Below are 26,912 nucleotides of genomic sequence, written 5' to 3' on the forward strand. Positions count from 1 at the left end.
CCCAGAGGGCTCTTTGAAGAGATCAAATGTGCAGTTCAGGGGTTCCCTCAGCCATCTCAGTAGTGGTCAGAATAGAGACAGGGACGATCTATGGAGGAGCCTCTTGTCCAGTAGACAGGAGACCTGCAAGACTCCTAAGAATGTTCAACAGACTAGAACAATATTAACCAAAACAGCATAGCACTGGCATAAAAATAGACACATAGACCCATGAATCAGAACAGAGAGCCCGGAAATAAATCCACATATCTACAGTCAGTTGATTTTGACCAAAGGCAGCAAGAACACATTGGAGAAAGGAAAGTTTTTTCAACAAATGATCCTGGAAATTTGGATATCCATACGCAAAAAAAAAAAACAATTAAACTAGACCCCGCCTCTCACCAAAATCAACTCAGATCAATCAGACTTAAATGGAAGACTCAAAACTATGAAACTAATAGAGAAAATATAGGGAAAATACTTCAGGGCATTGGAACAGACAAGGAATTTTTATGATAAGACCCAAAAGCAAAAGAGACAAAAACAAAAATTGAAAAATGGGATTGCCTCAAACTATAAAGCTTTTGCACAGCAAAGGAAACAACCGACAGTACTGAAGAAACCAACCTGCAGAATGGAAGAAATATTTGTGAACTATTTCTCTAGCAAGGGATCAATGTCCAGAATATATAAGTAACTCAATAATTTTTTTGAAAAAGGAAATAATCAGGGGTTGGGGTTATAGCTCAGTTGGTAGAGTGCTTGCCTAGCATGCACAAATGCACAAGGCCTTGGGTTCAATCCCCAGCACCACCACCAAAAAAAAAGCAAATAATCTGATTTTAAAATGGGCAAATGACCTAAAACAGACATTTCTTAAAAGAAGACATACAAGGGTTGAGATATAGCTCAGCGGCACAGCACTTGCCTAGCATGTGTGAGACCCTGGGTTCAGTCAGAAGGAGGATGAGAAGAAATATAAATGGCCAGCAAGTACATGGAAAAATTCTCAACATCACTAATGATCAGAGAAATGCAAATCAAAATTACAGTGACTATCATCTCACCCCCATTAGAATAGCTGTCAAAAAAGACAAAAATAACAGAGTGGACAAGGATGCAAAGAAAAGGGAACTCTTGTACAGTATTGGTGAGAATATAAATTAATACCTCCATTATGGAAATGGTATTGAAGTTCCTCAAAAAACTAGAAATGCAGACATGGAGGTCTTTCCTCGGGGTATGGATGCTGTCTACACTGCTGCCCCCAACACTGCTGCCACCAATACCACTCTAGCACCCCAGAGGTCACCTGGAGGTCTTCTCTCTGGGTGCCACTGCCACTAAAACCACAGCCGCCACTGCCACTGCTGCTGACCCCCCACCTGCTGCCAACACCACGGACCCACTGCAGCTGCCACTGACCCACTGCCTGCTGCCACTGACCCCCACCACTACCACTTCCACCACCACCCAGAGGTCTGCTGCCAGGGAGACTCCAGGTTTGGCTACACATGGCTGCATACATCTTGAGACTCTGGGCCAGGGCTTGGGGGTTTGGGATGCCAGCAGGTTCGTTGCCACCACCATCTTGGAGCTCAGTCATCCCTGTCAGGGGATGCCAGCCGGAACCTGGAGATTCAGTATTGGGGTGCCTGTGGTTTGGCTGTGCTGGGACTTCCTTCTGGGAGTGCTGGTGGCAGCCATCTAGTTGCGTTTCTCAGAATTGCTCATCCCTGGTGGTCTCTCTCCAAATTCCAGCTGCATTGAGATCTTGGGACTGCAACATGGCTGAACCCAGTATATCTGAAGGCCAGATCAGTAGGAGAATACTGGGTCTGCCAGAGCTGGTCTGGGCCAGGCAATCTTGTGAAAAGTCAGAGATAGGGCTGAGAAACTTTCAAATGCCAACAGAGAGAGTTGTTCAATTTTCTATTGAGATTTATTTTATTTTTACTTTTTTCTTCTCTAACATCTCTCTCCACCATATCTGAACAAGGTATTTTTCATGCCTCAGTTTGTTGATGTACATGGTGTGTTGCAGTTCCATGGTATTATTCTTATATTTATAATTTTTTTCTCTTTTATGTATTCTTCCTTTCACTTGTCTGTTTTCTTGGATTCCCTTTCTACCTTTTCTCCACATAACAGCCAATATCTGTTGGTTCCTCTTCCACTCTTCCTGTGGATTTTTACTTCTAGCTTCTCTCTTTCTTCCACATGACATCATGTCCTATGATATTTCTGTTCTCTCTTTGTTCACCATTTGAAATTGTAAACCCTTTTAGCAAATTTTCTGTTTATATTGTAGACAGTGATTGAACTCATCATTTCTGTTTATAAGAAAATAGTAGATGCCTTGGTGGGAGCTATTAAATTTTAGGCTATATATTGTTTACACTTGGGTGCTGTTGATATTGGTCTCCCTTTTAAGGTGAGGTACTAAAATCTTCAGGGACAATAGGTCTACAGGGTAGAATCTGTATGCCTCAGATCATACAACGAGATGGGAAACACACAAGCAACATGAAAAAACAAGAGAACAAGTACCACAAACAAGCCAATGAGCTCCAATGAGAGACTCCACCTGACAACACAGAAGAAAAGTCCAAGAAAGAGTTTACAATGGTACATAATTAAACGGATCTGCAAATTAAAGGATGGTATGAAGGTGGAATCAAAGAGAAGATACAGGAAGTTGAAAGATCACTTCAATAAAGAGTTTAAGATTCTGAAAGGAAGCAAGCAGAAATTCTCAAACAAAGTAATCAATAAACCAAATTATAGATTCAATGGAAAGCATCACTAACAAACTAGATCATTTGGAAGACAGAATCTCAGGTAATGAAGACAAAATTTAATAGTGAAAACAAGTTGACCATGCAGAGAACATGGTAAGAATCCATGAACAGAACTTCCAAGAATTATGGATACTGAAAAGACCAATTTAAGAGTTATTGGTATAAATGAAGCAGCAGAGATACGACCAAATGAATGTACAATCTTAATGACATAATATCAGAAAATTTCCCAAACCTAAAGAATGAAATGGAAAATCAAATACAAGAGGCTTACGGACCCCAAATGTACAAAATTACAGCAGACCCATACCAAGATATATTATATGAGAATGACTAAAATACAGAATAAGGATGAAAATCTAAATGCTGTGAGAGAAAAAAAAGTAAATTACGTATAGAGGGAAACCAATTTGGATCTCAACTGATTTCTCAACCCAGACCCTCAAAGCTAAGAGTCATGGAACAATATATTCAGCTCTGAAAGAAAATGAATGCCAACCAAGACAGTTTATATCCAGCAAAATTAAGTTTCAGATTTAAAGATGAAATAAAAACCTTCCATGATAAACAAAAGTTAAAAGAATTCACAATTAGAAAGCCTGCACTACAGAACATTCTCAACAAAATATTCCATGAGGATGAAGTGAAAAAAAAAAAAAAGTGAAAACCAGCAAAGGAAGGAACTACACTAATTCAAGGAGAAACTAAATCAAATTAAAAACAGAAATAAACCAAAATGACCGGAATACAAATCATATCTCAATAATAATCATGAATGTTAATGCCTAAACTCATCAATCAAAAGACATAGACTGGCAGAATGGATTAAAAACAAGACCCAACAATATGCTGCCTTAAGAGACTCACATCATAGGCAAAGACATTCACAGACTGAAGGTGAAAAAATAGGAAAAAAACATATCACTCGCATGGATTGCATAAACACACAGGGGTTTCCATCCTCATACCAGATAAAGTGGACTTCAAGCAAAGTTAATCAGAAGGGACAAAGAAAGTCATTTCATTCTACTGAAGGAAATTATACAACAGCAAGATATAACGATTGTAAATATTTATGCCCCAAATAATGGAGCATCTATGTACATCAAAAAAGCTCTTTCCAATTTCAAGAATCAAACAGATCACAACACAATAATACTGGGTAACTTTAACACACCTCTTTCACTACTGAACAGATCTTCCAAACAAAAGCTAAATAAACTATAGAACTAAATAATACAATCAATAATTTAGACTTAACAAACATGTATAGACTATTTCATCCATCAACAAGTGAAAACACTTTTTTCTCAGCAGCACATGAATCCTTCTCTAAAATAGACCATGTTATGCCACAAAGCAACTCTTGGTAAATACAAAAAAATTGAGATAATAACCTGCATTCTATCAGATCAAAATGGACTGAAATAAGAAATAGAAGCTATTCTAACACATGGTGACTAAATAATACATTATTGAATGACAAACGAATAGTAGAAAAAGCAAGGATGAAATAAAAAAAATACTTAGAGATAAATGAGAACACTGATAAAACATACCAAAATCTCTGGGACACCATGAAGGCAGTACTAAGAGGAAAATTTATTCCATTGAGCTTATTTCTTAAAAGAATAAAGGTCAACAAATAAATGACCTAACATTACATCTCAAAGCCCTAGAAAAAGAAGAACAAATCAACACCAAAAACAGTAGAAGACAGGAAATAATTAAAATCGGAACTGAAATCAATGAAATTGAAAATAAAAGAAACAATTAAAAAAATTGATAAAACAAAAAGTTGGTTCTTTGGAAAAAATCAACAAAATTGATAAACCCCTAGCTACACTAATGAAGAGAAAAAGAGAGAAAACCCAAATTACTAAAATACATGATGAAAAAGGAAATATCACACAGACATAACTAAAATACAGAAAATACTTAGAAACTATTTTGAAAATGTATACCATAATAAAATAGAAGATATTGAAGACATTGACAAATTTCTAGGAGACATATGATCTACATGAACTGAATCAGGAGGTCATATATGATTTAATCAGAAAAATTTCAGGTACTGAAATAGAAAATGCCATCAAAAGCCTACCAGTTAAGAAGGCCCAGGGCCAGACAGATTCTCAGCCGAGTTCTACAAGAACTTCAAAGAAGAATTAATGCCAATACTCCTCAAGTTATTCCATGAAATAGAAAAGGAGGGAATGCTCCAAACTCATTCTATGAGGCTAATATTACCCTGATACCAAAATCAGACAAAGACACATCAAGGAAAGAAAACTTCAGAACAATATCCCTGATGAACATCAATGCAAAAATTCTGGCAAATTGCATACAAAAACATATTTTAAAGATAGTGCACCATGATGAAGTGTGATTCATCCCAGGGATGCAGGATTGGTTCAACATATGGAAATCAATAAAGGTAATTCATCACACTAACAGACTTAAAGACAAGAACATGATCATCTCAATAGATGAGAAAAGCATTTGGCAAAATATAGTACCTCTTCGTGTTAAAAACACTAGAAAAAATAGGGATAGAAGAAACATACCTCAACATCATAAAAGCCATATATGCTAAACCCAAGGCCAACATAATTCTAAACAGAGAAAAATTAAAAACATTCCCTCTAAAAACTGGAACAAGACAAACATGCCCTCTTTCACCACTTTTATTCAAAATTGTCTTTGAAACTCTAGCCAGAGAAATTAGAAGAAAGAAATTAAAGGGATATAAATAGGTAAAGAAGAACTCAAACTATCACTATTTGCTGATGACATGATTCTATATTTATATTTAGAAGATCTAAAAAATTCCACCAAAAACCTTCTAGAAGTAATAAAGGAATTCCAACAAAGTAAGTATATAAGCAAGATATAAAATCAATACCCAGAAATCAAGCACATCCCCATATATCAGTAATGAATCCACTGAAAGAAAACTACTCCATTCACAGCAGCCTGAAAAAAAATAAAATACTTTGGAATCAAACTAACAAAAGAGGTGAAAGACCTCTACAATAAAAACTATAGAACACAGAAAGAAACTGAAGAAGTCCTAAGAAGATGGAAATGTCTCCCATGCTCCTGGATAGGCAGAATTAATATTATCAAAATGGTCATACTACCAAAAGCATTATACAAATTTAATGCAATTCCTATTGAAATTCCAATGATATTCTTCATAGAAAAAGCAATCATGAAATTCATTAGAAAAATAAGAGACCAAGAATAGCCAAAGCAATCCTTAGTAAGAAAAGCGAAACAGGAGGCATCACAATACCAGACCTCAAAGTTTACTACAGAACTGTAGTAATAAAAACAGCATGGTACTGGCACCAAAACAGACATGTAGACCAATGGTACAGAATAGAAGACACAGAGACAAACCCACATAAATAACGTTATCTCATACTAGACAAAGGCACCAAAAACATTCACTGGAGAAAATACAGCCTCTTCAACAATTGGTGCTGGGGAAAATGGAAAGCCATATTAACAAAATGAAATTAAACCTTTATTTCTCACTCTGCAGGAAACTCAACTGAAAGTGGATCAAAGACTTAGGCACTAGAACAGAGACCCTGCTCCTAAAAGAAGAAAAAAGTAGGGCCAAATCTTCATCATGTCAGCCTAGAATCTGACTTCCTTAACAAGACCCCTAAAGTGCAAGAGGTTAAATCAAGAATAAACAAATGGGATGGAGTCAAACTGAAAAGCTTCTTCTCAGCAAAAGAAACAATCAATAACGTTAAGAGAGAGCCTACAGATTGGGAAAACATATTTACCACATGCACCTCAGATAAAGCATTAATCTCTAGGATACATAAATAATTCAAAAAACGTTAACACCAAAACCACAAATAACCCAATCAATAAATGGGCTAAGGAACTGAATAGATACTTCACAGAAGAAGATATATATAATCAATCAGCAAATATATGAAAAAATATTCAACATCTCTAGCAATTAGAGAAATGCAAATCAAAACTACTCTAAGATTTCATCTCACTCCAATCAGAATGGTAATTATCAAGAATACAAGCAACAATAAATGTTGGCAAGGATGTGGGGAAAAAGGGTACATTCATACATTGCTGGTGGGGTTGCAAATTAATGCAGCCACTCTGGAAAGCAGTGTGGAGATTCCTCAGAAAACTTGGAATGGAACCACCATTTGACCCAGCTATCCCACTCTTCAGTTTATACCCAAAGGACTTAAAATCAGCATGCTACACTGATGCAGTCACATCAGTGTTTATAGCCACTCAACTCACAATAGTTAAATTATAGAACCAACCTAGGTGCCCTTCAACAGATGACTGGATAAAGAAACAGTGATATATATATATACAGAAATATATATACACATATATATGTGTATGTATACAATGGAATATTACTCAACTTCAAAGAAGAATGAAATATGGCATCTGCTGGTAAATGGATAAAGCTGAACAATATCATTCTAACTGAAATAAGCCAAACCCCAAAAACCAAAGCCTGAATGTTTTCTCTGATATGCGAATGCTAGTTCACAATAAGTGGTGGTGGGTGCTAGGGAAGAATAGAGTTACTTTAGATCAGGTATAGGGGAGTGAAGGAAGGGGAAGGGTATGGCAGTAGAAAGGAAAGTAGAATAAAACAGACATTATTACCTCATGTACATATATGACTGCATGACCAATATGATCCTATAATAGTATAATTAGAAAAATGAGAAATTATATTCCATTTATGTATGATTATCAAAATACATAAATGCATTCTACTGTCACGCATAACTAATTAGAACAAATTTAAATTTTTTTAAAGAATGGAAGAATCATTAGGAAGACCAATGGAAGACCAACTGGGAAGCTACTAAGGTAGTTCAAATGACAGACGCCAACATTGTAAGCAATAATCATTGGTTTAGTGCTTAGAAGAGGATTTGCCAAATACTTTCTGTAAAGGGCCAGACAGGAAATATGTTGGTTGAATAGGACATATGAGTCTATTAGAACTCCTTATTTCTGCCATCATGATATAAAGCAACAATAAATAATAAATAAATGAAAAAAACTATAAATAAGCCTGGCACAGTGATATGTGCCTATAGTCTCAACTACTCAGGAGGCTGAGGCAGGAGGATCACTTGAGCCCAGGAGTTCCAGACCAATCTGGGCAACAGAGTAAAACTCATCTCCAAAAACCAAACAAACAAACTAGAAATAGAATTGTCATGTGATCCAGCAATCACTCTACTAGGTACATATACGAATGAAATGGAGTCAGTATGTCAAAGAAACAACTGCACTCACGTGTTTATTGCATCACTATTCACAACAGCCAAGATACGGAATCAATCAAGGTATTACAGTTTGGGTATTAAGTGTCCCCAAAAAACTCATGTGTAAGGCAATGCAAGAAAGTTTAAAGGTGAGATGACTGGATTATGAGAGTTTAAACCTAATCAGCACATTAATTCCCTGATAGGAATTAACTGGGTTGTAATTATATACTGGTAGGGTGTGGCTGGAGGAGGTAGGTCATTGGAAATATATATTTTGGGATATATATTTTGTCCCTGAAGAGTAGATATCTCCCTTCCTCCCTTTCTCTCTTTCCCACCCCCAGTTCCTGGTTCCATGTCCTGAGTCACTTTCCTCCACCATACTCTTTTGCCATGATATTCTGCTTCACCTTGGGCCCAGAGCAATGATGTCGGCCATCTACGGACTGGGACCCTCTGAAACCATGAGCCTCAAAAGGAATTTTTCCTCCTCTAATTGTTCTTCTCAGGTCTTTTGTTCACAGCAGTGAAAAAGCTGACTAAAACACTAGGTGTTCATCAATAGGTGAATGGATAAAGAAATGCATTATATATACACAATGGAATATTATTCTGTCATAAAAGAATGAAATTCTGTCATCCAGAGCAACATGGATGAAACTGGAGGACATTTTATTAAGTGAAATAAGTCAGACACAGAAAGACAATGCCACATGTTCTCCCTTAAGTGCAGAAGCTAGAAAGTTGATCTCATAGAAATAAAGAATAGAAGAGTGGTTTCCAGAAACTGGGAAGAACATAAGGGAGGGCAGGATAGAAAGAGGATGGTTAATGGATACAGGTTGCCCAGGAGGAGAAATAATCTCTAATTTTCTACCGCACAGTAGGATAACTATGGTTGACAATAATTGAGTATTTCAAAATAGCTAGTAGAGAGGATTTTGAATATTCCTAAAACAAAGAAATGGTAAGGCAATGTATATGTCAATAACCCTGATCTGATCTTTACATATTGAATACAGTATTGAAATTTAATGCTGTACCCCATAAATTTGTACAATTGCTATGTATCACTTAAAAATAATCTACATTTTAAAAAATATTCTTGGAGAATTGTATACCAGCAGAATCATAGAAACAGGGAAAGCACAAAATGAAAGAGAGCTGACAAACCCCCAAAATTCTACAGGCAGGCAACAAGCTGAAGAAGCTACTTGAGTGCATACTTGTGCTATCTTCATGCAAAAGGAAAGATGTCTCAGAGGAATGAGCCAGAAGCACATAAGGCCAAGAGTGATTCCCAAGCCTTGAAACCAGTGGAGTTTGCACTGCTGAATTTCAAAATTGCTTGGCACTGGTGACCCCTTTCTTCTTTCCATTTCCTCACCTTTGAAACAGGACTATAACTGGTGTTCTATACCTGTCCCACCATTGCCTTTTGGAAATGGATGAGCTATTTTCTAATTTCACAGTCTAAAGATGGGAAGGAATTTTCCCCATAATGAGTCCCACCTACACCTGACTTAAATTATTTAGATGATGAAATCTGGAATTTTTCAGTTAATGAGAATAGAGGAGATATTGGACTTAGAGCTAATGCAGTAATGATTAAAGCTTTTGAAGGTCTTGGGATGGAGTGAATTTATTTTGCAAATGAGAAGACATGATACTTTGGGAGCCAGATAGCAGACTTTGTGGTAAGCAAGATAATGGCTCCCCAAAGATATCCATGAGCTAAATCATTATGATCTGTGAATATGTCGCCTTACATAAAAGGGACCTTGCAGTTGTGATTGAATTACAGATTTTGAGATGAGGAAACTATCTTGGATTATACAGGTGGGCCCAGTATAATCACAAGAGATAAGAATATAGGGAAAGGCCTACCCAAACTCCCAAAATGAAGTTACTCTTCCCACCAAAGAAGCTGAAAATCTCTCCCAGTTGTTGCAGCCTAGTAGACATCCCAAAGACAGTTGCCAATTAGAGAATTCACAGATTACAGAGCAGAGGGTCAGCCTGGGGGGCCTAGACTTGTGGAATAAATGCATAAATGATGGATAAGCAGGAGCAATTCTCTTATATGGTAGACAAGGCAGAGGAAATTTTAATTCAAAATTTTATTAATCACTTACTACATACCATGTGCAACAGCGGGCTTAAGAATCTAGAATTACCTAGATAAGCAAGACTCTTTCCCTCCTTAAGTCAAATTTTCATAGCAGCCTTACTAGGATCAAAGAATGGCATGAACACTCAACAGTGACAGAACAGATCTTGCACAATGCAAAGAGAAAAGTAACCAAGTCTGTATTCTCTTAACCATACCCAGCTTAAATACTTAAATACTTCACCAACTCTTTAGCAAGAAAATTAACATATCTGTAGTCTTGTTATATGTCATTATATAATACATGCAGATTTGCAATATATCATTAACAAGCCTTAAGTTATCTACACAGTGAATATGCAAATCTCATTCCATAGTGTTGGTTCAGTTATTCTAAAATAATCCTTTTGTTATCTTCATAAAAGGCAGAGTTAAACAAACCCTGCCAGGCATTTGCATACAGAAATATCCAAGCCACCTTTCTACCTTTTCTGACCAGCTCATTTTTCTACTTTAATCTATACAAAGCCCCCCCCCCCATCACTGTGAGAGTACAGTATAAAACCTTTAATGTGGCCCACAGGCAGGGGTGATATTTACAACATTTAATAACAAGTACATAGCCTCCTACCTATCAGAATGGACACTGGCCATAAATCATCAGTCCACTCAAACCTGTGCATATCAGCAGAATATCCAAGGTAATCTGGCCTGTGCCTTCCTCTGCAACAACTCGCCACCCTTCAGCCATGCTAGACCTCTTTCTCTTGGTCTCTCCCTTAAGACCTTTTTACATACTATTTCATCTGCCCAGAATGCTCTGAGCCCCCACCCCTTTCTATATCAGGCTTTCTATTCATTTTTCAAGTCTCTGCTGACAAGTCACTTTTTTAAGGTGGCCTTTCTCCATCACCATCTAATACTCCAGTTAAATCAAATCTGCCAGTACTACTCTTGTTTGGCAGCCTATATTTCCCCTTCATTGTAAGAATAGCCATTTTGATTAAATAGTAACCTGTATAATGACTGTTTCCTTCATTATATCCTAGAGCAGGGGCTGCATCCATCTTACTTACTCTAACTGGTTACCCTGCTATTAGCATGCTGCCTAGTATGTAGAAGAAATTCCAAAACAATTCCTAGTGCTTATCAAGCATTTACTACATATCAGACACTGTTGTAATCACTTTAATAGACTAGCTCCTTTAATTCTAGTAACAGCCCCATGAGGTGGTTTTACAAGGGTCTATTATTTTAGGTGAGGACACTGAGGCATAATCAAGCTAAGTAATTGCCAAAATCTCAAAACCAATAAGTAGCAGGGCTAGAAGCCCATCCCAGGCAGTAGGGCTCCAAAAGTCCATGCATTTAAGATAACACTATACTGACTTTTCAATTTATTGAAAGATTCAATAAATTGTGATCAGATTTATAGCTGGCAGAGCCAAGTAAGCTGCACCCTAAAGGGAATGCAACCATACAACGTCCTCTGTGCTCAAGTCTATCCATGAGATGAGTGATATAGGAACAGTTAGAAGTAAAGACAGAGATAACAACTGGAGATATGTCCTGTTTAAAAAAAAAATTGCATGACCAGCCAATGGTTCTCAAGTGTTTTGCAAATTAATTCCCCTTTAGATCCCCACCAAAATCCCCAGGGAAACACTTCACTACCAAACCAAATATTTTACTACCACGCCCCCTAGTGCCTCCTCCCACTCTCAGAACACTCTGCATATCTGAATACTCTCCAGGACAATTACACAAGAAAAATAGCAAAGGCGATCCCCAGACAATCAGACAATCACACACCAGATGAGCACTCCCAAATCGACCCTCCTTTCCAGCCTCTGCCCCATGCAAAGGAAAAAGTGCCCTTACCTTGAAATAAAAATGCTTTGCTAGCATTGTGCAGTCCAGACACCTGAGTGACTCCAAAGGTGGTATTCACAAGATCAAGCTCCGTAATAAAATCCATCTGAAGGTCAGGATCCATCCCAAAGCCCACCACTGGAAAGGAACAAACAGCTGTTATGGCTTAAAAGGCAGATGACCAGCAGTAATATAAAGCAGAAATCACACAGGCAGGGATTGGCAGGGAACACAGGGGAGCCAGTGAAGGGTGCCTGGAGACTCCCGCTTCCTGGAGGGCAAAGCAATTCTGCCCTATCATCCCACTGTACCTTTACCCAGACCCACCCCGCATTGTAAATGGATAATCCCCCACCCAGAATCCCTGGAGCTAAATGTATTTTGGAATTCAGAATGTATCATATGTTTGAAAGGTAAGATGTCGTACATACTACATACTACAAATTTTATGTGACTCTTTCAGCAAAGTTAGAAAGAGCACTCCATCATCAAATTCTATATTTCTGGATTGGAAAGCACAATGTTTTCCTTTAATTGGCACAAAAACTATAAATAGCTTCATATAAGTTTAGGTCATTTTGTCACCAAATGAGTTCAAGATAGATTTTGCTATCTGATGAATTACATAGAAATTTGGGGTTTCTAAGATTTTTTTAGGTTTGCAGACTATGGATACTGGATCACGGCCCTGATCTTCCTGCCTCAAGGACAGTTGCAATAGCAAAATCTGATACCACCACCAACAGTAAACACCTGCACACAGCACTCCCTATTAACCATGCCCAACCACCTGCTGTGGAGAAGAAGGAAGTAGAGAGGGTCCCTGCCCCTGCTGGAAAAGAGTATAGAGGGACTGACCAGAAAGGAGGATCCTTGGAATAATAGATGTATATTTCTACCCAAGGGGATTTCTGAAAGTTAGATACCCTGACAACTATTGTTGAATCTAAGTGCAAACAAACACGGCCCCAAATCTCCTCCTCCCTTGCCTGAGAAAGGCAAATCCCCAAGGTTGTCTCTTACCCAGGGAGTGTTCTGAGGAATGATTCATTCATGATTGCAAAGTGAATTCCAATTATATATATTAATAAGGCTACAGATCACTCTAAGGGACTGTGTTTAAGCCATTCATAAAGGCTGTTTCTATCTACGCTTAGCATCTCAATAGTGCAATTCTGATTGCGCAGTTGGAAATGTTTTAATCAGCAACAGCTGTCAACTTTCCTCTGATGGTAATGTAGTCACCAAGGCAGGATTCGGAGAGCTTGCACCCAATTTGTCCCACAGAGACTGAGTGAATATTCATCAGAACATCACAAGCCATCACAACCTCACCTGTGCCCCCCCATTCACCATCCCCCTCAAATCCTACAGATGAGGGGAAGGAAAGCTACCCTCTCCTTCCTCTTTTAATTTTAGGAAACAGGAACTGCTGCAGCTCTCCAGTCTTCTGTCATCAGAAGGTTGGCCAGGAACGGCTCTTCGGAGCTGAAACTTGTCATTGCCAAGGCAGAAAATTGGTTAAATTGAAAGTATAGGACATATAATGGCCTCAATTTTTGTCAGGCTTCACTGTGTCTACTGAACTGAAGGTGTAAGTTTTCTCCTTTGAAATGCAACCACTTATGGGATCAGTTTACCCAAGGACGACTCTTACTTCCACTAACTCTGCACTCATTCATTATAATGTTTTCAAACAGGCATTGCTAAGGGCTTACTATGTATTATATATATTGATAGGCACTGGGTAAGTCCTTGTGGACTGGTGGAAGAAGGAGACAAGAAATAATTTTTTTTTAAATAATAATCAGAGGTGGTAATAATGCCAAGAAAAAAAGAAAACAGTAATGGGTTAAAAAGCAACTTGTGCAGGGGGGCCCTACTCTAGATGAGGAGGTCAGAGAAGGTTCTTTTGAGCTAAAACCCAAAGGGCAAGAAGTAGCAAGACTTGCCAGGAAGGTTTTTCACATGTAGAGATCAGCAAATGCAAACCAGGAACATATTTGGAATGTTCAGGGAACAGAAAAGAGAAGAATAGTGTGGCTGTGGCAGAATGTGCCAGGGGACAGTAGAGAAAATAAGGCCACTGGGTAGGCAAGGGCCAGATCACATAGGTCCTTGTGACCCACAACAAGGAGCTTGGATATTATTGTAATGCTAACAAGATATCATTGGAGGGTTTTAAGGCTTATGTTTAAGGGGAGGATCTAACTTTTAGTTTCTACCTGACTGCTCCTGCTCATCCTATACACAGACTCAGTTCACAAGTACCTACTCTGTAACAAAGCAGAACTGAGCTGGACAGTTTTCTATCATCCCAAGTCACAGCACCGTGAGCCTGTGGTTGAGACATGTGATGTTTTTTCTCCAAGTGAGCTCCAATGCTAGCAATTCTGTGATCACCTTGAAAAGACAGGAAAGGAACTAATATTTCAGTTTGATCTATAGTGTTCTACACCTATATGGCAGAAATTAAATCAAGAGTGATCTCGGAGGACCTCCAAGCTGGTCTTTCTCTGGCCAGGAATTTTGAAAATGACCTGGGGAATGTGCCGTTAGCTGAACACAAATGGAAGGAAGTATCCCTGTAGCTCCAGTGCCTTGCACCAGACCTGACATATTACAGGCATTTAATTTAGAAGCTGATTAATTATCTAATGTGTGGGTGCATGATCATTGCTTTGGGAGCAATGATCTCAGAGCAATATGCTTATCTGGGGACAACATGATAAGACGGGATGGCATACAGGTCAGGGAAACTTTCAAAAGGGACTGTGGTTGACTGAATTATTGACCATCCCCTATTCACCCTCTGTGCTGTGTGACTTTGCAGTTTCTTCTACTAGAGTGAGAGTAAATCTCCCCATCCCTTGACTTCCAGCCCAGCCATGCAACCTGTCTTAGTCACTGGGATCTTAGTGACATTACACTAGCACAGGCTTGGATGTGCTTGCAAGGCAGAGCTACTTTCTTGTACTTCTGCATCTTAATGAGAAGAACATGGCCCTGTAGGCCCAGGAGTCAAAAAGGATGCAGACCTGGAGAGCACACCCTACATAAATTAGGAACAAAGTTTAGCCAAATGTGGTCTAGAGAAGGCAATACCAGATCAACCCTCAGGTGTGTGAACTAAAATAAATGCTTGTTATTTTGGACAGTTTGCTAACAGCCCATTTCTGTCCTATCTCTTCCCTCTAAGAATTCTGCACCCTTGAAAAAATCACTTCCCAGAGCCTTAGTTTCCTCATTTGTAAAAAGGAAAAAAATAATACCTCCCCAACACCACCTGAGGTCCCAGGGTCACCATGTGAACATTCCAGCTCAGTCTGCCACATAGTTGGTGTATAGTTGGGGTTACTTCACCTGTCTTTCATTAGATTCATTCTCCAGACCCTCCCTGGTCCTCAACTCCACCAAAATAATGCAAAAGATACAGAGGGTCTACCTTCAAGCTAATAACTGTGTTGCTCTTTTTGTAAAAACACCCCACAAAAACAGAACAAGAGAAAAGAAATCAATTAGGCTCTGGATACAGTTTTCTTCTTTCCCTTTAATTGTTACAGTTTAGGATGGAAATGCCCAGTACCAACAGCAGGATGTGTAAGGGACAGCACTTTGCACACTGCCTAGGGAATCAGAAAACCTATTAATAAGGCAGCATTTACATGGCCTCTCCAAAACCTTTTGTAGTGTGAATGTTGGTTCCATTAATTTTTTTTTTATTTTAATGTTTCTGTTTCTTGTCCAAGCATGGAGTTCCTGCCCTTTCCTAGGAAACCCTATTAAAGTTTTCTACTTTTGACATAAAGTCTCTACAAATGGCCAAAGCTGGGGATTAGAATTAAGTAGGATAAAAAGCTCCTGGGGAGAAGATATTTTAAAAACCTGGAAGGCAGCATGTCAAAGTCACAGAGGCACTTGAGGCCTAGCTCTGGGATTCAGAACCTCAACTTTAACCAGGACACCTGCTGCTGCTGGCCACTCCTTAGCCCTGCCCAGGGAGTGCTAGAAGTCAAAGCCCACTTAGTCTACCTTTGATGTCCAAGACCTAGGCTCCTGGGCAAATCCTCCTGGGTCTGGCTCACTTCAAATCTAATTCGGCTCATTGCCCCTGGTGGCAGCTGTTTCCCAGTCCATGCAGAGTAAAATGATGCTGAAAAGATGCTCTAAGACCTCATTTACCAGCAGGATTTCACAACCACTTGATCGGTTCTTAATACCCCAAAAGCATTTTTCCTCAAAGAATATGCTTTATGCTTGTTCCAAGTTGGCTGATATTTTACATGATCACTGGAGGCTAGGGGCTCATATTCACAGCTCCATTATTCAATTCATAATTAATGTACTACCTGGGAATTGCTTCAAAAAGAAAATCTCTCCTTTCCAGCAGGTGGCAGCAAAAGGCATTCAGTAGGCACTTAGGGGCTTTGGTGTTTCAGGTATTCCCTTCAGTCCCTACCCTGGACACCAAAACGACCTGGAAAGCAGTGACAGAATAATCATTGAGCTCATATTATACTTCCAGGCCACTGGAGAAGACTCATGGACATGGTGTCCTATTACTGTTATTACTGTAGACTTTTAAATTTTCATTATTAATGATGTACCTGGAACTCCCAGATTCTCACCCAGAAACAAGAACAAGAACTGGAGAACAGCATCTTCTGTCTTAACTCCACTTTGCACCCTAAAACAGGTTCTCTGAACAAAAGGCACATAAGCAGCTTCCTTACGACACCTATCATTAGATCTTTTCATATGTAACTGCTTCTGCACTGCAGGCTTGCTTTAATTAAAATGTGCCTGATATCATCTATTCATTTCCATTAAAAGGCGGTGATATCTGAGCAGCTCACTAAGTGAACCACATGTTTATTTCATCTAGGACTGTTAACAGCTCAGACAACAATTGTCTCACTTGACAAATAAACTTCCCAAGCAGCTGTTTGGATCCTGATAAACTCATCACCAGCCAGCCTCTGCCACCTAGAGAAAAGGATGGATGTCTGATGTGGGAATGGGGATTTCTGGGTAAAATCAAAGGGGTTGTCCCCAGAAAGCTAGTCCCTTAAGCTACAAGAAGTTCTAAGTGTTGAATTGAATTCCCTCCCTGTCTCTGATTCGTCTGGCAATTTTTGTGAGGAACGTGTGGCCTCTGGTGTTCAAGTAGTACCAAGTGTCATTGAAAACCCAAACTCCCAGTCATCAGCCACAACCAGTGAGTCAGATCCTTCATGCTTCCGAACTCTTGCACAACCGTTTCCCTCTGCTAGGAATGCTTTCCCACTTTATCCCTCCAGCGCTCTCAAATGTCACCTGCCAAAGAAGAGCCTTCCCTGACCACCACCACCTCTCCAGATTCACAACCTCCCTCCTCCCTCCCTTCCTTAATACAAACTTCTTTAACACCACCTCCCCAACCCCATCAACTATCAACTATATAATAAAAAATGCTCCATTTTCTATCTAGATTCTCAGCTAGTCTTTAAATTCCCAGTGATGAAGAACTAAGTCATTTATTTTCTCTTTACCTAAGTTATTGGCCACCAAGCAAGATAAGCAACTATTTGTTGAATGAAAAAGTAAATAAATGAATCTTCCTTTACACAATATATATATATTTATTTATTATTTATAAATAAATATATTATTATAAATACATAAATATATATATATATTACTTAAAGGGAAATGGGATTGGGGAGAAGAATAAGACCGGGTTCTTAAAGATTTCCTCCACAAGCAATGAGCAAGCCCTGGAAACAGGGTTCACTCCTGGGTAAGTGCACTTTTGGGCAACTTTTCAAAGGAGTGAGGAGAACAAAGGATTTAGACAGATTCCATATAACTTGGTGATATGCACCGGAAGGTGTAAACTGACCATGGGATGCCGCTTCCCCATATAGTTTCTCCCTGTCTTCCATTCCTCTGTAGGAGGCCCACCAGCCTCAGACTCAATACCCTTTATGGGTAGCCCAAGTTCTGCTCTAACCTCGACTGTCCTCATCTTTCTGGGACAGTGTTCTTCCAGTTGTATTCTTAGTGGTAAAAGCCTAACCCATCACGACAAGCCTGAATTCAAGAAGCAACTATTCTAGATTAAACTCAGTCTTGACCTCTCAGCAGTCAGGGAAACTCCAATAGAGATAAAGAAAAGAATGGAGATTCTTTTGTCCCTGGAGAAATCTCTCCTTGACGCTCTTCCATTCAGCAAAAGAAAGCCACTTAGTCCTGGGAGATGGTAAGGGCCATCTGGAAGCCCCTAGACGACCAACTCTTGGATCCCTATGGACTAACTTCCAAAGAGGGGCGCCTCCCCTGAACCAGGGGAGGTAGCAGAGGTTCAAGCAGAGGGAACTTTTGAGCCAACCCGGGGCCGGCACCCCTCCTCAGCGCTCTCTGGATAAAGTTGCTCCCTGTCGTGGGAAGGAGGTTATACTTTCCCAAGAAGAGAAATGAGAATGGAAAAGGGGTGAAGACTAAGGGAGAGGAAATGACCACATGTCCACTCTGGGGTTCAAAGTCAGTCGGCAACGAGTACTGAGGATGACTGGCTTAGAACCGAAAATTCCCAACACTCCCTAATCCGCAGGCTCTCATTTTACCAATTTCCTACCCCACCCCACCTCACACCTTCTCCCAGCATCTACCACTAGCTTCTTGAAGTAGAAGACTACCAATCTCCAAACCCCAGGAGACTTGGGAACACCGGAGCCACTGGAAACGCAAGGAAGGAGGTGCGCTTAGAGTCCTTACAACTGCGTCTCCGGCGGCAGAACGAAGTGGGGACTTGAGACAATTAGCCAGTTATTCTCGCTCCTCCTCCCCACCCCGCAACCTTCGATCATACCAAAGGAAAATTGGTTTGAGAAAATCTCCTTGTATTGTCTCCACTGCTCTAATTTCACGAATAATTGTTAGGTCAGTCCTTGGGGAGGGGAGCAGGTGGAGGACAATACTACTGGAGTCTCCTGGGGAGAGTCAGGAAGGGATAAGATGAGATAGCCGGAGCCCGGGCTCTCCCGCAGCCCTCTCCCAAGCCGCGCCTCGCCCTCCCCGGCCCGGGCCGCGCCCGCCGGCCGGAAGCGCTCCCTCTGCGGGTGTAACTCCCGCGGTTGCCGGTTCCCCGCCCGCGGGTCTCCAGGAGAGCTGTTTCCACGGCACCTTTCAAGTTCGGAGCTGTGAGACTCGCGGGTCCGCCCTCCTGCGGGTTTTGCCTCCCCGGAACCTAGAAGCTGGTTACTAACAGCAAGAGGGTGCGACAGCTCGGCCGCGCCCCTCACTCCTGAGAACCCGCAGCCTCGACCCCCGGGAAGGTACACTCATCCGGGGTGTCTAGCCCGTGAGTCCGGTTTCTTGCCCTTTCACCCCGAGCCGGGCAAAGGGATCTGAGGTACCAATCCACCCTACTACCCTTTTCCGGACCAGCGCAGAGCTCGGCTCCAGGTCTCCCACGCCAGTATGGGCGCTAGGCACAGTAGCGGCTCCCCCTTTTCGGTGAATCCCTCCAGCCGCCCCAGCCTCGCTTACCTGTCCTGGCAGTGCACACACAGAACCATAAAACTAAAATCACATCCATCGGCATTGCTCGCGAGGGTCCCCGCCAAGCAGGGCGCTCCGAAGCCAGGAAGAAACAAATGCGCCTGGAGATCCCGAGACGCGCCGGGTTTGAAGCCGCCAAACTTGCTAGCGGGCGGCAGGGGAGGTAGCTCGGCAGCGCCGGGTGCTGCGCTAGGGGATCGCGCCCGGGATGGCAGCCCCGGCCGCCCCGCCCCCAGCCCGCCCCCCCACCGTGGGCGGTGGCGGCGCGGGGCTTGGGCCCCGGCCCCCGCTGCGGCTGCGCTCGCCTAGGAGCTGGGGCGGGAGCGCTGGGCTTAGCCACTCCGGCAGGTTGCCCTCGAAGATGGGGGCCGATCCAGTTCGCTTCCTTTGCCCACCGAGAAGCAAAGATCCGGGAGGCAGGCGCGGCTGCAGCTACCACCCAAAGCACCGGAGCGGGAGTCCCGGGACCCGCGACCGAAAGGGAGGAGCTGGAGGCGCAAGGCTTCACGCGCTCCAATCCCTCGGAGCTACCCTCGCCACTGTCGCCGCCTCTGCCTTGGTGTGGCGGTGGCAGCTGCTGAAGTTGCCACAGTTCATCCCGGCCGAGTCGAAAAGCCGCCTAGCCCTCGTGGGTGGGTTTTTGTCCTCGGGGAACCCAGACCCAGGCGGCGCCACGGAGCGTGCCCGGCACCTCCTCGGAAAACAATTACACGGGATTCGCTCCGACAACGGGGTGGGGAGCCGCGAGTAGGGACCTGAAGGGGATGATGGCTGAGTCCTTGCTCACCACCTGTACCTCTATCTCTTCACGTTAGGCGAGCCCTATAACTGGGTATAAGCTTTTGGGGTGCAGGAAGAGGAAACTGAGGAGGAAGGTGCCGGGAAAAAGATCGCTGAAGAGATCTACGGTTGGGATTTGGGGAGTCTGTTTGCAAACCTTGTTCTACAGGGCAAATGCTGCCACATAGGGGAAATTCTTAACCATTTTTTTTTTCCTTGCGTGACTTTCCTGATGGTTTTGTCAAAAACCCACTCTCCTTTACTAGTAATATTTTGGCCTCTCCTGCAGTTCCTCGGGGAACGCCCCCTCCCCACCCACACACACACACACCATTCCCTGGAGATATAATGCACATCCTTTGAGACCGAACCTTCCTTATGAGAATCTTCCAGGTTGGAGATTTCTGTCCCATTTCTTATTTGTCCCACTTCCACCCAGGAATGTTATTTATAACTGGAATGTACAGTCATGAAATCAGGAAATGGCAGAACCTCTGATTTATACCAAATGAGCTCTACATGATTTAAGCTCCCCAACTTGGTAACTCCACCTGGGCTCTCCGAGCGCGGTCTCTCAACACTACCCCTGCAACACCCACAAGAAAAATCCCAGAGGAGAAAAAGAAAACTCCCAATAACCCTCCCTCATTTCCTAGGAACCAATTCAGAATCCTCTTCAAGAATAAGAACCAGTCTTCTCACTTTTTGCCCACCCTCTCACTTCCTATGTCCTTAACCCCTAGACAGCTTGACCCAGGGAGCCCCAATAATGGTCACCAAATTAGCAGTACATCTTATAAAGAGAGAAAATTTTACTCACATGCTCTTCTGGTCTCTGCCCTATTTTTCTGGATATTTCTGTATGCAAGCCACTGTCCCACTTGGCCCTGTACATTATGGTCCCTTGGCAGATGAAAAAGAATGTGAATAAGTAGGTAAATTCCTACTCAAGAACTATACTGTTCAATCCAGAAGTTGAACAGAAAGGTTAAGAGGTAAACTGACTCATGGTTCAGTTGATTCTCCAACTTCACCAGAATTCAATTTGGCCCCAGAGGGGGCCTTTCTGCCTTGATGCTGTTTTCATCAGACTCAAGACTTTTCCTTCTGCATGGAGCATGTTATATTTAAAGCTAAGTTAAAATCACACTTTGCAGAAAATAGGATCTCCCAAATCTAGCTGGGCCTTGTGAGCAAGGACACCACATTCCTTGTTGTGTTTTGAGAGCCAGGTTCCCTCTCTATACCTCATCAGTCCTTAGTGGCTTTGGACCACTCTTCCCAAGATCCTTTTCTTCTCAGAAATCCCACATTCCTTAAAAGTTGCTGTGATTCCAGAAAGGGGAAAAGACTGGTCTAGGTTGAACTTTTAGAGCTCTGTACCTTCAAATCTCTGTAGTTAGCTGGTCCTATGGGATGGGGTTTTTGCTTGTTCCATTAAAAAATAAAGTGGGACATATGTTCTGTCATAGCTTTGCAGCATCACATCCATTAACTAGAGTTAATCTCAACAAGGTTATAAATCTTTCCTAAATAACTAATACTTCAATCTGTTCCTTTAAGTGCATTTCTGAGTAGGGATTTTGGATGTGTAGACCCATTAGGCTAAGAAAAACATCATAGAGTAGGCCCATAAAATGTCAATGCAGTGACCACATGACTATGTGTGATAGGATGGTGTACTGGGACCTGTGCTCAGTGGGGACAGTAGCAAGAGTTGTCTTACTAGATACCATATCCCAGTATACCTTCACCTTTAGGATGACCTATCTCCATGGTTTCTCCAGGAGCTGGTAGCTTCCTTTGTTCATCTCTCTACTGCTTCTTCCTCACCCCTAAATGTTAGGGCTCAGTCCTCAGCCTTCTCTTCCAGCTATACTCACTCCCTGTTATTTTCACCCAAATTCATGGACTTACATATCTAAAAAAGAATGACTCTTAAATGTGTATTTCCAACCCCAGTCTCTCCTTTGAATCCTAGGTTTACATACCCAACTACCTACTAGACATCTTAAGTATAACACTAACACATCATCACAATGAAAAACAAACTTCAAATGATACCCATTAGGGAAATAAGAAGATAACCTGCCAAAGGGGAAACAGTTTTTACAATTCCTGTTTCTGATTGGGACTTGTATCTACTAAAAATCTATTATAACTAAATAATAAAAGGTCCAGTTTAAACATGGGCATAGATATGAATAGACATTTCTTCAGAAAATATATACAAGTGACCAGCAAACTCATGAAAAGATGCTCAACATCCTTATCCATCTGGAAAACCCAAATTAAAATCACAATGAGATATCACTTTGCACACACTAACATGGCTAGAATTAAGAAGACTGATAAGCATTTGGAAAAGATATGGAGAAATTGCTATATACTACCACTGAAAATGTCAAATGGTTCTTCAAATAGTTAAACCATAATACCCAGGGGGACATGGATGAATCTTGAAAGCATTTTCCTAATTTAAAGAAGTTGGCCACAAAGGATCATATATCCTCTAATTCCATGTCCATGAAATGTGCAGAAAGGCAAATCTATAGAGGATAAAAGTTAATTAATAGTTGCCTAGAGCTGGGGGGGAGGTTAGGGGGAGACATCTATGGGGTGTGGGGATTATTTTGGGGATCATGAAAATGTTCTAAAGTTGATTTGCTTAACAGTATAAAATGACAGACATTCACATTATACTACTGAAGCTACTGAACTGTGTACTTTCAATGGGTGGATTGTATGATAAGGAGATCATATCTCAATAGAGCTGATCACTTCTTTAGTGATCATGACAAAAGATTGTAATGCGGTCAAGCAGGAATTTTGATTTTTCCCTCCTCCCATATTTGCCCCCACAACTTCTAAGGGGAGAGCACCAGCATTTACCAAGTGATCCGACCAAATAACCCATGGTTATCCTTAACTCACTTTCCTTAAGTCCTGCATCAAAGCCAGCACCCTACCAGTATATCTTAAAGACAAATCCCCAATTACTTCTCAACATCCCCACTGTTCCCGATTTCCTCTAATCCATCATCTCTTCCTTGGGCTACACCCACAGATTCTTCTTGTTGCCTCCATTCTTACCTGCCACAAGTCAGTCACCCTCCAGCCATCACAGTCTGCTTTTTAAAACATGTATCAGATTATATTCCCATGCCCAAAAATCCCCCTGAAGTCATCATATTTTTGGAAAATCCTAATATCTTACAAGGCCCCTGCCTACCTTCTCAGATTTCTCTTTCCCCTTTTCTCCCCATTGCTCACTGCAGGTGGGCTTTCTTGCTGCTCCTCAAACATACCAAGTTCATACCTTCCTCATGGTCTTTGAGCTTGCTGTTCTTCCTACCTGGAACATTCTTTCCATAAATCTTTGCATGGTTCCCTTTTAATGTGACTCAAATCTCTGCTCAAATGTGGACTCCTCAGGGAGACCCTATCTACAGAAGGGTCTTACTTCACTCCCAACACTGTCCTTTATTTTTTACTGTGCTTCCTATTATCTAAAATAATGATTTATCTGTGTACTTAGATATTCTCTATCTTCCTGACTATACTGCAAGGTCCAATTTTTTTTTTCTTGTTCACCACAATATCTTTCCACCTAGGCTATGCCTAGCACATCTTAGCATCTTGATAATTGTTTGTTGAATGAATGAAGCAATGGATGCTCTGGTAGGAAGCAACCTGGAGAACTGACTCTTCTCATTGGCCATCACCACGGCAACAGCCAGACTGCCTAGTCCCACTGGCCCCCAGAGCTGCTTCATTGCTGACTCTATGTGGGGCAGCAGATCCCACAGAGGAAGAATGAGAAGGATTCCTTTTTAGCATCCAAAGGAAATCCATAAACTAGAGATAAGTTAAAGCCTGAAAAACTATCCATCTCATTTTCTACTCACCCAACTCCCCTCCCCAAGTCACTCTCCTTTGTTCAGGCTAACAGCTACCTTTGTATTAAGGACATATAACAAGTTTCCTTATAAAATAGGAAAAAGTGAGAAGGTGGTGCTGTTATGGATTGGATTGTGCTTCCCACCCTGCCCCAAAAGATAAATTGAAGTCCTAACTGCTGGCACCTATGAATGTGACCTTATTTGGAAATTGAATTTTGTAGATCTAATGAAGTTAGGACAAGGTCATTAGTGTTGGCCCCAATCCAAAATGACTGATGTCCTTAGGAGAAGAGGAAAATTCCATGGGAGAGCAGGGAAGAAGAGACATCATTGAGAATGTCACGAGATGGTAGAGGCAGACCTTGAAGTACCGCAGCTATAGCCAAGGAGAACCTGGCGCTCCCAGAGCCTGGAAGAGACAAGAAAAGATCCTCCGCTGGAAGGCTCGGAGGGAGCATGGCCCTGCCTACCCTTAATTTCAGATATATAACCTTCAGAACTGTGAAAAACTGAATTTCTGTTGTTTTAAGTTTTCCAGTTCATAGTGCTTTGTTATGACAGCCCTAGAAACTAAGACAAGTACCAATTTGCTTGCAGAGCCAAGAAAGTATAAAAGCACCTAAGTTTCCTTCACAAACACAGCAGTCTCAGTACTCTGTGGAGCTGTGCAAGCCCATCTTGGGTGGTATTCTTGATTCCTGAAAGGTATGTGCATTCACAGAGAGGGCTTGGGTAGACATATTGGTGCTTTACTTTAATTACTATAATCAACCTCAATGACACCCAAATTAGAGGGTTCTACATTTTGCTAAATTAACAATTGCCCTTCTGTCTTATAACTTCAAATACTTTTAGAACAAAACTGGATATCAATCTACAAGAAGATAGGTAGAAATATCTATAGATTGACATATAGATAAAGACATGTCATAATTCTCTGGATGAAATTGTTCTAATCCATAACATCAATAATCTTGGGTGAGCTTCAGGTTTCTGATGATAAGAACCAAGGTGCATACACATCTAGTTTGTGAACGTGTTAAGTAAACACATGTATGTTGTCCCCCAAGAGGTCCTAGAAAGAGACATCACTCCTGCCCAACCACAATGGCATGGGTCACATTTATTAATTTTGATAATTAATGGGTCACTGCTCAGTGTTTTCTGTAAATTAACTCATTTGTTCTTCAAAACAACCCAATTAGACAGGTGGGATTGTTATGCCTGTTTATAGATATGGAAACTGAGCTGTTGGTAAATTAGTAGTTGAACCAAGCTTCAAACCCAGGCAGTATGACTGCAGTCTATGCACTCAATTACTAAATTCCACTGTTTCTCCTGGGATGAAGCCTGCGAATTCTCCTTATTGCGATCTTGTGGGAGCTCAAGCTCTTGTGCCTGAGCTCTGAACCAATTGAGAAATAAGACAGAGAACCAGCAGAAGGCAAAGCATCACCTTCATTAATATAGAGACAGTGCTGGAACAGCATAGCCTTATGTGAGTGCCAAAATGGATTGGCCATCTGCCCTCCCTCTGGGCTGGACCTTGCCACAGCCATCTGTCCCACTGATCTGGATGAAGACAGAAAGCAAAAGAGACCGCATTGAGAAATGAGGAACCACTGACCAAAAAAATGCCTTCTTGCCACAATAACCTCCCCACATTCCCAAAGGTTCCCTTGGTTTCCCTCTTGTCATCTCAGCTCATGCTACTCCCCACATCAGTAAGGATTCTTTCTGGCTTCATTAACAGTTACCACCAAATCATAGTAACTTAAATAATAGATGTTTAATACTCTCTCAGGTAAAAAGAACCCTAAAGTTGGACAATCCAAGATTCATTTGGTTGCTCTATGAAGTCCTCAGGGACCCAGGTTCTTTCTAGATCTCCATCATTGCTAAAATACAGTTTTTGCCCTCATGGTTCAATAGATGTGCTGGTCCTCCAGCCATTAATTCCACATTCACAACAGCAAACTGGAAGAGAATGAAGGAAGGAAAAGGGCATGCCAGGGAGCCTCACATATCATTATATTTGAGCAGAACCTAGTCACATAACCACTCCTGAATTGTCTGCTACCTATTGCTGCACAGCCTCCAACCACAAAATTTCTGTGACATACAACATTAAGCTTCTTTTCTGAGTGACACATAATACATGGAAAGAATTAACATTGTTAAAGTGTCCATGCTAGTCAACATCACTAAGCATTTATTTTCACATATCTGCAGGTTGGCTAGGGTTCAGCTCATCCAGACTGGGCAGTTCTGCTTCCGGCTATAGGGATAGAGCTGATTCTACTTCTCATTGCAAGTCTGTGTTTCAATTGAGTGACTATCCATCTGCTTTCATCTTCCTTGGGCTAACAGCCTAGCCAGGATGTGTTTTCCTCAACGTTCAAAGGGGCACCAAAGAGCATGTGGAAATAGGTGAGGCCTGTTGAGATCTAGATATAAGACTGGCTCACCGACACTTCTGCTCATAAGCACAGGTACATGGCCAGGCCCAAAGTGAAGGGGAGGTAGAAAAACCTGTCTGTGACAAGGACCCAGTGAGAGCATGATCTGGATAGGCTACAGAAATGGAACCAGATCTATCTACCGTACCTGGCTATAAGGGTCTCTGCAAATG

General features: G+C 41.4%; 1 protein-coding gene across 2 annotated transcripts in view; it reads right to left on the reverse strand.

The window, feature by feature from the left end:
• Nell1 (neural EGFL like 1) overlaps positions 1 to 20,066 on the reverse strand; it is an 865,354-nt gene extending 845,288 nt beyond the window's left edge. The window contains exons 1-2 of one of the 2 annotated variants that reach the window (XM_047517024.1): positions 19,587 to 20,066; positions 12,066 to 12,194 (exon numbers count right to left, since the gene is read on the reverse strand). In XM_047517024.1, coding sequence (XP_047372980.1) covers positions 12,066 to 12,194; positions 19,587 to 19,641 — 184 coding nt within the window. In that variant the 5' untranslated portion in view covers positions 19,642 to 20,066. The remainder of the gene's footprint in view (positions 1 to 12,065; positions 12,195 to 19,586) is intronic. The other variant, XM_047517023.1, reaches the window with a different exon arrangement.
• Between the last annotated feature and the right edge of the window lie 6,846 nt (positions 20,067 to 26,912).

Source organism: Sciurus carolinensis, chromosome 11 (genome assembly GCF_902686445.1).
Source record: "Sciurus carolinensis chromosome 11, mSciCar1.2, whole genome shotgun sequence".
NCBI classification, from domain to species: Eukaryota; Metazoa; Chordata; class Mammalia; order Rodentia; family Sciuridae; genus Sciurus; species Sciurus carolinensis.